We start from the raw sequence: 14,204 nt of genomic DNA on the forward strand, positions 1-14,204 counted from the left end.
GTTCAGTTGTAGCTCCTCTCTCTAACCAGCTTGGCAGGTGAGCTCACTGCCCTCCCCCCTACATAGGACATGACTCCCAGGGGTGTAAGTCTCCCCTGCAGTGTAGGAACTGACTGCCAGGGATGAACCGGGACCCAGCATTATGGGTATGAGAAAGCCTTCTTAACCTAAAGAGGGAAGAGATAAATGAGACAAAATAAAGTCTCAATGGCTGAGAGATTTCAAACAGAGTTGAGAGGTTATCCTGGAGATTATTCATATGCATTGTATAGATATCTCTTTTTAGTTTATGGTGTATTGGAGTGGCTAGAGGGAAATATCTGAAACTGTTGAGCTGTGCTCCAGTAGCCTTGATTCTTGAAAATGATTGTATAATGGTACAGCTTTTACAATGTGACTCTGATTGTGAAAACCTTATGTCTGATGCACCTTTTATCCAGAATAAAAACAGATGAGTAAAAAAAAAAAAAAGGGATAAAAAATAAATAAATGATGTGGGGAGATTAAGGGTAAAAATTGGGTTGATTGAAATAGTGTTGGTCAATGAGAGGGAGAGGTAAGGAGTATAGGGTGTTTGAGTTCTTTCTTTTTTCTTTTTCTGGGGTGATGCAAATGTTCTAAAAATGATGGTGAAGAATGCACAACTATGTGATGATCTTGTGAGCCATTGATAATATAGTATGGTTGGACTGCATGTATGTGGATATTTCTCAATAAAAATATTAAAAACAAAACAAAAAAAGAGCCCATCATTTAAAAAATATTTTGTCTTTTGCCAATTTTAGGATTTATAAATCAATATTTAATGTAGTAATTATTGCATAAATACCATCTTATTTTTAAACATTTTATGTAAATATTTTCATTTCAAATGTTGAGTGAAATTCCATGATGTGTACTACAATAAATTATAGTCCTCTAGAGTGAATAGGTATTTTTAAATTGTGTGTGTGTGTGTGTGTGTGTGGTGTGTGTGTGTGTGTGCAGTGTAATGCTGTCAAGGACATCTTTGTGTGTAAGTCTTCTATCTTTTTAAAAATTATGTTGATAAAATCTGTGTGCTGATGTATTGAGTATAAAATATTTATATTCTTGCCATCAGATTGACAGTGCTTTTGTGCATACTGTGCTTTCATGCTTATTTCTTCTGTTGATTTGAAATTATAAAAATTAATATGAATTTACTCATTGACAGTCATTAAATTTACTATATGACGTTTGCCTCCCCAAATCACTATTTTGAACTAACAAAAAAATTGGAACATTTTCAGCTGAGGTGATGTATATATAACTTGGAGATAATGTATATGTAAATCATTTGATCAAAGCCCTGTATGACCTCCCATTTCACATGAAGTAAAATCCAAAGCCCTTTAGGATACCACTTTGGCCTCATTTCTTCCTACTTTCTATTAACGCTGGTCCAGCCATGCTAGGCTCCGGTACTTTTATAACATGCCAGGTGTGATCCTGCCTTAGGACCTCTGCATGAAACATTTTTCTACTAGATAGCTGCATAGTTATCTTCTTGTACCTCTCCTTTATCTTTGCTTGTGTAAATGCCACGAGACTGGTCTAACCATCCTATTTAAAATTGTACCTCATCCCCAAAACATTCCCTAACACCCTTTTCCTTACTTTTTTTTCCCCAAATGCATTAATAACATATATCTTTGTTTAGTGTTTGGCTCCCTTCACTGGAATATAGATTTCAGAAGGGCAGGCATGTTTGTTTTGTGTACATTGATGTGTCTGTCCAAGGACCAGGAATCTCAATGTCTTGTATAGAATCGATACTCAGTGAGTATTAGTTAACCATTGGAGGCAATCATTGATGACAGGTTTGTATATATTTTCAGAGAAATTTTATGCATTTACAAACTAAGAATTAATGTTTTTATATTGATACAATATTTTTGTGCACAAAAAGTATCATAATATGATTTTCACTTAATGTATCTTGCTTTATGATTTCACTGGATAGATGAACAACCATTTATGTAATTAGTTTGTCAAGAACTGTGAAAAGTCTGAGATTTACCCTATTTGTAAGCTAACTAATTTACCTGCCAGTTTCATGGATACTGGCAGAAGATGAGACTGCTCCGTCATAGACAAAGGTCTTTATTACAGCAGTAGCAGTAGCCAGGGTATTAGCATTTTCTTGAACCAGTTCCCCAGCTTCAGTTCTTACAGGGTGGCACAAAGCAGTGGTGGGTTGAGTTACAGAGAGAGCCCATAGCTTAAGGAACCCAAATACTTTCTAATAGTAAGCATGCCTGTACCTTTGATCTGGCAGAAGATGCTTTATCTGCCAAAGCTGTTTACTATATAAATATCCTTGAGTAGATAGTCTAAAACAAGGGTAGCCAGTGTCTTTATCTTTAAGACTTACAGAAACATAAGAAGCCCATGAGAAATCATCTCCCAACACAGTGCAATTTTTTTTTTTTTTTTGACATGGACAGGCGCTGGGAACTGAACCCAGATCTCCAGCATAGCAGACAAGAACTTTGCCACTGAGCCACTGTGGCCCACCCAACACAGTGCACTTTCGATTGGTATTTAGATTGTGTCTAATTTTTTGCTGTTTGAATGTTACTGCAATGAATTATCTTTAGTATATCATGTCTTATAAATGAGAATACTTGTGTGTGTATATATCTGTAAGATATATTTCAAGAACTGGAATTGATAGGTCAATTCCAATAGGTATGTGCGTTTTAGTTTGTGATAGATGTTGCTAAACTGCCAGCCATAGAAATGGTATTCATTTACACTCCTAGTGGTGATATAGAAAAATTCTTATTTCCTCATTTGACACTATTGCAACAGTGTCAAACCATCTTGCTGCTTTTTCATTAATTCTCTATTATTTAACTTTTATATTTTTTATGTTTGCTTTAAAGTTATTCTTTGCAAGGATGCTCATGAAAAGTAGTAATTACTAATTTACTTACTATGTACCAGACATCCTGTTCCCTCCTCTATTATCTTATTCTGTTTTTACAGCAAATCGAGGACATTAGATTTTTTAAAATTTAAGTATCCTTTTAAAATGATAGAGTTGCAATTATTGTAGTTAACTCTTCTAATATTTTATGTTTTATAGACTCAGGAGGAAGAGTGTCCACCAAGAGATGATTTTAATGATGCAGACCAGCTTAGAGTGGGTAATGATGGCATTTTCATGCTGGCGTTTTTCAGTAAGTGGTCTTTTGTTTCCAGATTAATTTTTTTGAATATTGTCTGTGTATGTATTTAATGAACACAGACAAGGCACAAAAGCAAATATTTTTAGCTTGTTTTAAAATATAATTTTTTTCTGATACTGAATTAATGAATACTAAGTATAATCGTATGTTAGCATACAAATCCCAGAATTTATTAAACACTTATCAGATGTATTTCAGTCATTATGCTGGATGCTGGCAGCATACAGATGGGTATGCATATTTAATTAAGCCACGTATGGTTTTACATGAGGAGTACTATATAATGCTGATGGTCATTCAGTGCTGTAGGAGCATATGGAATGAGACTATAAATTCTGCTTTTGAGGGAGAAAACTTTCATTTGAATGTCCTTAAGCTGAGGAAGGAGTTGGGAAAAAGGGCAACTAGAACCATGTGACTTGAGACACATAGAATGAAAGTATAAGTCTTATTTGAGGGCAAGAAGATCACTAACCTAAGTAATATATTTAACACCTTTTAAAATTCTTAGTTTAATATTTGACTTACAAGGTGTTTTAGTTTGCAAGCTGCCAAAATGCAATATACCAAAGTGAAATGGCTTTTAAAAAGGGGAATTTATTAGTTTTCCAGTATATAGTTCTTTATATAAATAAAAGCTATAAAAATGTCTAGTCTAAGGCATCCGAGGAAAGATTCCTTGGTTCAAGGAGGCTGATGATGCTCAGGGTTTCTGTTAGCTGGAAAGGCATATGGCGATGTCTGTGAACTTTCTCTCCAGGAATCATCAGTGGCTTCCCCAGGGCTCTGTTCATTTTGTTGGCTCTGTCAGGTCTGGTGGCGCCCTAGCTTTTTCCAAAATAGTTCCCTCTTTAAGGGCTTCAGTAAGCAACCCCACCTTGAATGGGTAGAGATGCATCTCTATGGAAACCATCTAATCAAAAGTTATCACCCACAATTGGGTGGCTCACATCTCCATGGAAACAATCAGAAAGGTCCCACCCAGCAATACTGAAGGCGAATTAAAGGACATGGCTTTTCTGGGGTATACAACAGATTCAGACTGGCACACAAGGTTAAATAGGTTTACATTTTTTGAGGGAAGATTAAGTCATATCTTCATTATTTCAATTCCTAACAGATTTTGGTGCATAGTAAACTCATTAAGTGATATGAAGACGTGCATAAACTGTTTACAGTGTTAGAAGTGGTGTTAAAAACCCAATATTCATTTAAGTAAACACATCTAATTAGATTATGACTTGGTTAATTTCTACCCTCAGCCTGGCTAAATGATCAAGCTTTTATACCTTCTTGAATGGAATGCTGATTTAATTAATCTTAATTATAAAGTGTTAGTTTTAAATGATAAAAAGTTAGTAATGGTTTAGTACCACTTTCAACTTTAAACATTTATTATACTTTCTGTGTTGTTAATTTTGAGTCTGGAAATCCACTTACGTTTTCCTCTATTTTGAAATTGGTTCTTGCTTACAATCTTTATCTGCAAAAGAACAGTAGAAGATAACCACCCAGAATTTGGGGGTGGGTTTTTATTTTATTCTTCAAATTTATAGATTTTATTCAGGTTGTCAATCAGCTAATGTATAGGAAGTATTTAAATCTTGTGGTTTAAATTATAATTTCCAGTTAGATATATCAACTACAATGAAAAGGAAATGAAAGTTTACTGCATTTTGTACTGTCCAGTGAACCTTGGTTTTTTTTCTTTTAGTTCAGTTGGTGACCCTTCATTTATATTAGGAAGCTTCCCACAAATTTTGTTTTCAAAAGAGTAACATTTATTCTTTTCATAGTTATGTTTTTTTTAAGAAGTCTTAATTAGAAAGGAATTTAAGTTATTAGACTGTCCATACTCTAAGCAGCTGTTGCTTAGGAAAAAAATATTTGATGGCATTTGATTACTCATCTTAAGGTTTAGATCTTATTATCTCTTTATTTCTATATTTCACTTAACCCCAGTATCTTCTTTTAATCTATTTTTTCTTTAGTTTTGAAAATGTTTCACTAATTTAACAGTGTTGTAAATGCATGGCAATCTAGATACTTTTGTGACTTTTTAATAACTGTTAATATTAGCAATGAAGAACTTCTCTGACCTTCACTAAATTTTTACTAAATAATTATGACTTAGATTTTTATGCCTTCTGTGATGCAGCTATTGTACCCACATTGTGAAAGTAAGATTGGAAATTATTTTTCATCATTTTGTGCCATGTTTTTTTTCTAGTAGTCTGTGTTAGGTCAGTGTTTACGCTTCTTTGATGTGAAAATAAGCATAGATTTATTTGTGATCACTATCTCCCATCTAGTGGCTGTTCTACAAATTGCAGCTTGGTATGTTTTCTGTGCTTAAACTATTTATAGTAGCTGTTGTGTATAAGAGGTCTAGAAAAAGATTTTCTTTAATGTGGTTTGTATCTTAAGCATTTCAGGTTATATAGGTTGTGCAAATAAAATTACAATAAATATTAACAAAATAACTTCAATCAAGACCTTTTCATTTAATTCTGAATGATATTTTAAAAATATTTACAAACAGCAAAATTTACTTTTTGTGATGTACAGTTGTATGGGTTTTTATAGACAATGCCTTCCTTCATCACCATCTCCTGACAACAGCTGATCAGTTTTCTTCCTATAGTTTTCCCTTTTTATAGTGTCATATAAAAGGAATTAGACAGTATATAGCCTTTGGGGTCTATAGTTTTTTCACTTAATAAAATGCATTTCAGATTCAACCATGTTGTGTGAACTAGGTGTTTATTCCTTTTTGTTGCTGAGTAGTGTTCCATTATGTGGATATAATACCTTCACTGGTTGAGGGGTATTTGTATTGTTTCCAATTTTTTATGATTATGAATAAAGCTAAACATTCACAATGGGTTTTTCATGGGCATACATTTTCAAACCAGTTGGGTAAATACACATGATTGCTAGATCCTGTGCAAAATTGTGTTTATATTTGTAAAAATATGCCAGACTGTCTTCAAGGCGAAGATAACATTTTGCATTCCCATCAGGAGTAAATGAGAGTTCCTGTTGCTCTCCTTTCTTGCCAGCATTTGAAATTGCTGTTTTTTAATTGTTTTTTAATGCAATTTTATTGTGATGCATTCACATACCACGTAAACATCCAAAGTATACAATCACTGACTCACAGTATCATCACACATTTGTGCATACCTGCCCATGATCAAATAAATTTAGAACATTTTCTATACTCCAGAAAAGAAATAAAAATATAAAAGAGAACTCAAAGCCTCTCATAACCCTTTATACACCGTTATTGATCCTTAGTATTGGTTTGACATTTGTTACTATTGATGAAAGAGTATTAAAATATTAGTGTTAACTATAGTCCATATTTTCAGTAAGTGCATTTTCTTCCATATACTCCTCTATTAATAACTCCTTGTAATAGTGTTGTACATTTGTTCTAGTTCATGAAAGAATTTTTTTATATTTGTACAGTTAATCATGGACATTGCCCACTACAGGATTCACTGTGCTATCCATTTCCATATTTTAAAGTCCAGATTTCCTTTTGGTGACATACATGACTCTAAACTTCTCCTTTCCACCACATTCACATACCATTCAGCATGTTAATTATTCTCACAGTAATGTGCTACTATCATCTTTATCCATTTTCAAGCATTTAAATTCAACCTAGGTAAACATTCTGCACATATTAAGCAACCACTCCCCATTCTTTAGCCTCCTTCTATACTCTGGTAACCTATATTCTATATTTTATGTCTTTGAGTTTATATATCATAATTAATTAAAATCAGTGAGATCATATAATATTTCTCCTTTTGTGGCTGATTTATTTTCTTAACATAATGTCAAGTTTCATCCATGTTGTTTTATGCTTCAGGACTTTATTCCTTCTTACTGCTGAATAATATTCCATCATGTGTATATACCACACTTTTTAAATCCATTCATCTGTTAATGGACAAGGGTTATTTTGGTCTTTTGGAACTTGTGAATAATGCTGCTATGAACATTGGTGGGCGAATGTCTATTCGCATTCCTGCTTTCAGCTCTTTTGGTATATCCTAGATAGCGAATTGCCAGGTTGTAAGACAGTCCTATACTTAGCTCACTGAGGAACTGTGAGATTGCCAGTTTTTTTTTTTTAAGTTTTAAATTGTATAATATACCATACATATGTATATATGTGTGTGTATATATATATATGTATATATATATATATATATATATATAAAGAAAAGAAAGGAAAAACCAATACTTTTCAGAGCACTCTTCAAGTAGTTACAGGACAGATTCGAGTTTCATACTATCATACTACCATACTATCATCTCAGATTTTCCTTCTAGCTGCTACAGAACATTGGAAGCTAAGAGGAATAAATATTTTTTTTATCACAATCGATTTTTTTCCTTTTTTGTGAAAGTAACGTATATACAAAAAAGCAATAAATTTCAAAGCATACTGCAACAGTTAGTTGGAGAACACATTTCAGAGTTTGGTATGAGTTACAATTCCACAATTTTAGGTCTTCTAGTAGCTCTAAAATACTAGGGACTAAAAGAAATACCAGTATAATTATTCGGCAGTCATACTCATTTGTAAAACCGTACCTTCTCTGTATAACTCCACCATCACTTTTGAACTTTCTGTCCCACTCTTTAGGAGTATTGGGCTATGCAAATACCTCTGTTGTTTCAGTTAGCAATGTCTAACTGGAGCTTGCATAAGAGCAACCTCTAGAGTAGCCTCTTGACTTTATCTGAACTCTCTCAGCCACTGATACCTTATTTGTTACACTTCTTTCCCCCTTTTTGGTAAGGATGGCATTGTTGATCCCATGGTGCCAGGACCAGACTCATCCCTGGGAGTCATCTCCCACACCGCCAGGAAGATTTTCACCCCTGGCTGTCATGTCCCACATAGGGAGGAGGAATTGCCAGTTTTAAAAACATTTTATTACCTTTTAAGAGGTGTGTGGTGGTACCTCATTTTGTGTTTCCCTAACGATTAATGAGTATCTTTGTTCACTAAGTTCTTTTGAGCACCTCCAGGTACAAGTCATTAAAGTTATAGTTCTTAAAAGGTATATCTGAATACCGCCCATATTGAAAAACAATACATTGATGACTTATTCTGTCCATGTAAAGCTGTCGTGTTTTTATATAGCTATTAGATGGGGTTACATGTTGTGAATAAATCCAGAAAGAATTATAATATGATATTCATAGAGTAGTAAATTAAAAATTTTTTTTCTTGTAAAATTACTTCACACTTAGAGTAAGTTGCAAAAATAATACATAGAACCCCAAAATATACCTCTACACAGAAACCAGATTTACCAACTTTTAGCATTTTGTCATGTCTCTTTTGTAAACATTTAAGAGTAGGTTGCATACATCTGTGTACTCTAACTTTTAAACTTCGATGTACATTTCCTAAGAACAAAGGCACTTGCTTGTGTAACCACCTTAAGTACCACTATCATATTCAAGAAATTTGATATTGTGATAAAGCACACAGTCCATATTCCAGTTCTTTCAGTTGTCCCAATAATGTCCTTTTGGCCATTTTCTCCTCCATTATTAATTCCAGTCCAGGATCATGTTTTGCATTTAATTCCCATTGTCTCTTTAGTTTCTCTCTCTCTTTCTCTTTTAAATTGTCATAACATATGTACGATATGAATTGTCCTGTCTCAACCACTCCCAAGCGTGTGATTCATTGGCATTAATCCAATTCACAATGTCTTGCTAAAGTCACCATCAACCATCACCAAAATGTTCCATCACCCTGAACAGAAACACTGCATCCATTGCATTAATTTCCCTCCCCTGGTAACCTGTAATCCACTATATGTCTCTATGAATTTGCATAACTAGTTACTTCCTGTAAGTGGAATTGGAATATCTGTTCTTTTGTGTCTTATTTCACTCAACATGAGGTCTTCATCATTCATCCATATTGTAGCAAATTTCACAATCACATTCTTTTTTATGATTAAATAATATGCCATTTGTGTGTGTGTGTGTGTGTGTGTATGTATGTGACCTTTTATCCATTCATCTGTTGATAGATACTTGGGATTTGGGTTGCTTCCACCTTTTGGCTATTGTGTATAATGCTACTATGAACATAGGAATATGAATATCTGTTTGAATCCCTGCATTCATTTCTTTTGGTATATATGTAGAAGTGGAATTCTTCAGTCATATAGTTGTGTATAATGCTGCTATGAACATAGGGGTATGAATATCCGTTTGAATCCCTGCATTCATTTCTTTTGGTATTTACATAGAAGTAGAATTCCTCGATCATATAGTAGGTTTATGTTTAGCTATTTAAGGAACTGCTGAACTGTTTTCCACAGCAGCTGCCACCATTTTACATTCCCATCCGCAATGTATGGGAGTTCCTATTTTTCTACATACTTGTCAGCTGTTGTTTTTTGCATTTTTAAAAAGTGGTAACCATTCTGTGGGTATGATGATACTACAGTGGTATCACATTGTGGTTTTGATTTGTATTTCCCTAATGGAATAATATTGAACATCTGTCCTGGTGATTATTGGCCATTCATCTAAAGTGCTAGATTTTATTGAATTTGTTATATAGTGGAATTTTTAGTGATATAATGGAAGTTCCTTAAAATTATTAGGTAGGAAAAGTTAATAAAATGTTAGTTTCATGTCTTTTTTAATAGATAATAATTTAGAACAAAGGGCATTGCCTGAGGGTGAGACAAATTTACATTTATGCAGTTCAGACTTAAGTATGATAAAATCAGATTATTCTGTGGGAGAATATTTTCTTTGAAACCTCATGAATTTATATGTATTAAGTATTTTTCTGTGACCAAAGAAAATTAATACTCAATGTTAATCTATTGTATATTCATTTATTATTTTCATTTAAGTTATCAAAATCTTTAAATTTTTTAAACTTTTAAACTTTCTCCTTTTTTTTCAATTTTATTGAAGTTTATTCGCACACCACACAAATCATCCAAAATATGTAATCACTGGTTCACAGTATCATTACATAGTTGTGCATATGTCCCCATGATTGATTTTAGAACATTTTCATTACTACAGAACAGAAATAAAAATAAAAAGTAAAACCCAAATCCTCCCATACTTCTTATTTCCTTCCTATTGTTGACCCATAGTATTGATATAGTAAATTTGTTATTGTTGATGCAAGAATATTTAAATATTACTGTTAACTATATTCCATAGTTTGCAGTAACAATGTTTTCCCTATCTACCGCTCTATTATTTTTTTTTTACATTTATAGTGGTTTATGCAAGAATTTAGGTGCTTGACAACCACTTTTAGTCAAATTCGTCTACAAATGCTACTATTACTTATAATCCTAAGTGCTGATATAATGCCAAACCTGTAAAAAAACAAAAAAAGTTGCAAAAATGGTGTAGAAAAGTCCCTTGTAACTTTAATCCACCTTTCCCAAGTACTGACATTTTATGTAATTCAGTCCAATGATCAAAATTAGGAAATTAACATTAAAAACATTATTAACCTAATGTACAGACTTGATTCAAATTTTGCCAATTATTTCCCACTGAAGTACTTTTTCTGGTCCAGGATCCAATCCAGGGTCTGAACGTACTTGGTTTGCTTTCTCTTTATATATAAAGAAGAGCACTGTGAAGGTGAGCATGGAGAAGTCGTAGTAGAACACTAAGTATTCTTTACCAACTTTTCAGCCTTAATTGCCGCACTTCCCTGTTGCTTGCTCTCCCCAGATCTTACATTTCTGAAGGAATGTAGGTTATATAAGCCTCTTGTTTCCTTGGCTTCCATCTTCGTCCTCACAGTGTGAGAAACAGGAACTCCACGTTTTTTAAGCTTTCTTATTTTGCCCTCCGTTTCCAGGGGAACATGTCTTGAATGAAGTAAGATGGAAAGAAAAGTGATTTTATTTTCTTTCTTAGGCATGCATATTTTTACTTGCCTCTACAACACGTTTCTTTTATGGCGTTTTACATGTTTATGGTTTGGTGTACATTTATAAATTCTTTTCACTTGCCAACTCTGACTTGTCTTAGAGAATTGCGAATTGAATGCTCTTGCCCTTTCTGTACCTTAAAAACTTATTAGCTTCACTTTCTTTTTCTTTTATTTAAAAAAATTTTATAACATTGTTTATTATGAAATATATCCAAAAAAGCAATACATTTCACAGTACATTTTAGCACATAGTTACAGGATGGATTTCAGACTTTGATATGGGGTATTGTTCCTCAATTTTAGGTTTTCTTTTCTAGTTGCTTCAAGACACTGGAGACTAAAAGAAATATCAATATAATGATTCAGCAGTCATACTCATTTATTAAATCCAGTCTTCTCTATTATAACTCCTCCTTCTCCTTTGATCTTTCTCCCAATCTTTAGGGGTCTTTGGTCTCTGCCCTTTGTAACTTTTTCATATTGGAAAGGGGTATCGATAATATGGGATAGAAGGATAGAATTAGTTGATATTTTTGGAGGGGCTGGTCCCTCTGGATTTCAGGACTTTTCTGGCCTAATAACCCATCCAGAGGTTGTAGGTTTCTGGAAATTAATTTTAGGGTGTGAAACTTTTGTAGAATCCCAGGTAGAGCCTTAGGTGTTTTTTAGAATTAACAGGAATGGTTTTGGTTGGGGTTGGCAAACTGTGGTAATTAGCAATATCTAACTAAAGCTTGCATAAGAGTAGCCTCCTGAATATTCAGCTTCACTTTCTCTATTTTGGGCAGAGGGACTCAAGTAGTCACCAACTTTGTTTTCCTAAGTCTTAACCCAATTAAAGATGGTTAAATTATATATATCACATAAGTACATCTTATAGGAATCCATAGACTTACCAGAGAGCAAAAAGTAAACAGAATGGTTCAGTTAATAGTCTTTGTTCTGTCATACCTTAATCCTGGCATAAAGCATGGATGCAGTGATGTGTGTAAGATATATTAGTTAGTCTGTGTTTTAGCTTTCTAGGCTCCTTAAAGCAAGTGCCATGAAGTGATTCAGCTTGAGCAATGGGAATTTATTAGCTTACAGTTCTGGGGTGAGAAAATGTCCCAATCAAGGTATTACCAAGGTGATACTTTCTTCCCAAAGACTGGCTGCTGACGATCCTTGGCTCTTCCTCCACATGGCAAGGCACATGACAGTGTCTGCTGGTCTTTCTCTTTTCAGTGTGTTGTCTTCACTTCTTGCTTCTATGAATTTTTCTCTGTATTCATTCCATTAGTAAAGGATTCTAGTAATAGGATTAAGACCAATCCTAAATTAGGTGGGTCACACCTAAACTGAAGTTGCCTCAATCAAAGGTTTTACTTAAAATGGGTTTACCAGCACAGAAATAGATTAGATTTAAGAACATGTGTTTTGAGGGGTACGTACAGCTTCAAACCACCATAGTCTAATCTGGAAGAAATTGGACAGTTTGCATTGTTTTTTCCCTCAAGCTAAACACACATACTCAAAGGTAAAAATACACTGTTGGAGTGTTTTGCTCTTTTGTATTCTCTCCATCTGTGTATTCTAGTGTTCTTCAACATGATGTGGTTAGAAAATGATAAAATGTTTATAGCACACTAATATAAAGGAAGAAGGGGCTCAGGGCTGGTGGTTATCTGCCCATTGCCCTAGACGTCACACCTTCACTGAATGGACTGAGGAAAGAAATATCTCAGCATTTTGCCAAGGCATATGTGACATACCGGTTTGTAATCTCTACCACTACATACTGATGTAAATCATTTATTTTAAATAGATATAAATTTATTTTGGTTGTCTAAATGTGTGTTTTCCCCCACGTCTAATACAGGTATTAGCCAATTAGATATAGAATAGCTCTATGTTCAAAAGAATTTTCTATGATGATTGAAATGTACTGTATTTCCACTGTCAATATAGTAACTCTAAGCCATATATGATAATTGGACACTTGAAATGTGGCTAGTGCATTGGAAGAACTGAATTTCCAATTTTATTTAATTGTAGTGAATTTAAATGTAATTATGTCTTTAGAGAAGGGTAGGTTCCTATGGCTGGAGGAAGTAGCAATGTGCTAATGGCATTGAACAGTACAAATATAGAGGATAGCATAATAGTGATCAGTATCTAGGCTTAAAAAGACAAAAATTAAGAGTAAATAAGTTTAATTTCAAGTAGTATCTTCTAAATTTTTTGTATGGGTAATAATGATAGCTAACATTTTTGTAGTAGTTACAGTATGCTAGGTTCCCTGTATTATGCTGAACTCTTTGCATTCATTATCTCAATTAATCAGTTTAGCAACTTTAAGTAAGTACTTGCAAATGAGAGAACTGTGCTCATAGAAGTTGCAGTGACTCTAAGTCAAGTCACAATGAATGAGAAAGCTGTGACTCAGCTCAGGACTCTCATTTCAAAATCATTATTCTATTACACTAAATAATAACAGCTTCCTGTAAACGGTCAAGCAAGCTGGAACACGGAAGCATTTATATGATGGAAGAAATTACTGGAGTAATGTTTCCTCTTTGTCTTCTGAATTGTAAAATATCAAAATTCTCTATGCAATGTTTTGTTCTCCCTGAAAGTTGGTAGAAGATATTTATGGCAAGAAGATGGGCACTAAACCAGGTTCAAACCTAGGCTCAAATTGACCTTTAGAGGTTATTATTATTTTGATATTATTGGTATCTTGGACACAGATATGTCAGTATGATTATAGTATACTATTTTTTTTTTTTTTTTTACATTTTAAGTATATATATTTTTTAAGTAACTGGCAGGGAGTTTAGGCCCACTGTAATCTTAAGGACCTGTGCCAGAATGCTTTTGGCTACAAGTAATATGAAAACCTTTATTCAACTGCTTTGAACAGTTAGGAGATTATTCCACAAAATAAGAAGATCATGGGAAGTGTAGGCTTGAGACAGAGAGAGAATAAATGCTCTGGCTCTGTTTTTCTTTGCTCTTCTCCCTCTCCCACCTGT

The 14,204-nt window shown here is 33.7% G+C and overlaps 1 protein-coding gene across 1 annotated transcript in view; it reads left to right on the forward strand.

Annotated features, from left to right (window-relative positions):
• Positions 1-14,204, forward strand: part of NDFIP2 (Nedd4 family interacting protein 2) — a 93,257-nt gene that overhangs the window by 67,816 nt on the left and 11,237 nt on the right. Inside the window, exon 4 of the mRNA XM_077158508.1 lies at positions 3,113-3,206. Within this exon, the coding sequence (XP_077014623.1) occupies positions 3,113-3,206 (94 nt within the window). The remainder of the gene's footprint in view (positions 1-3,112; positions 3,207-14,204) is intronic.

The sequence above is a fragment of the Tamandua tetradactyla genome, chromosome 4, assembly GCF_023851605.1.
Source record: "Tamandua tetradactyla isolate mTamTet1 chromosome 4, mTamTet1.pri, whole genome shotgun sequence".
Lineage (NCBI taxonomy): Eukaryota > Metazoa > Chordata > Mammalia > Pilosa > Myrmecophagidae > Tamandua > Tamandua tetradactyla.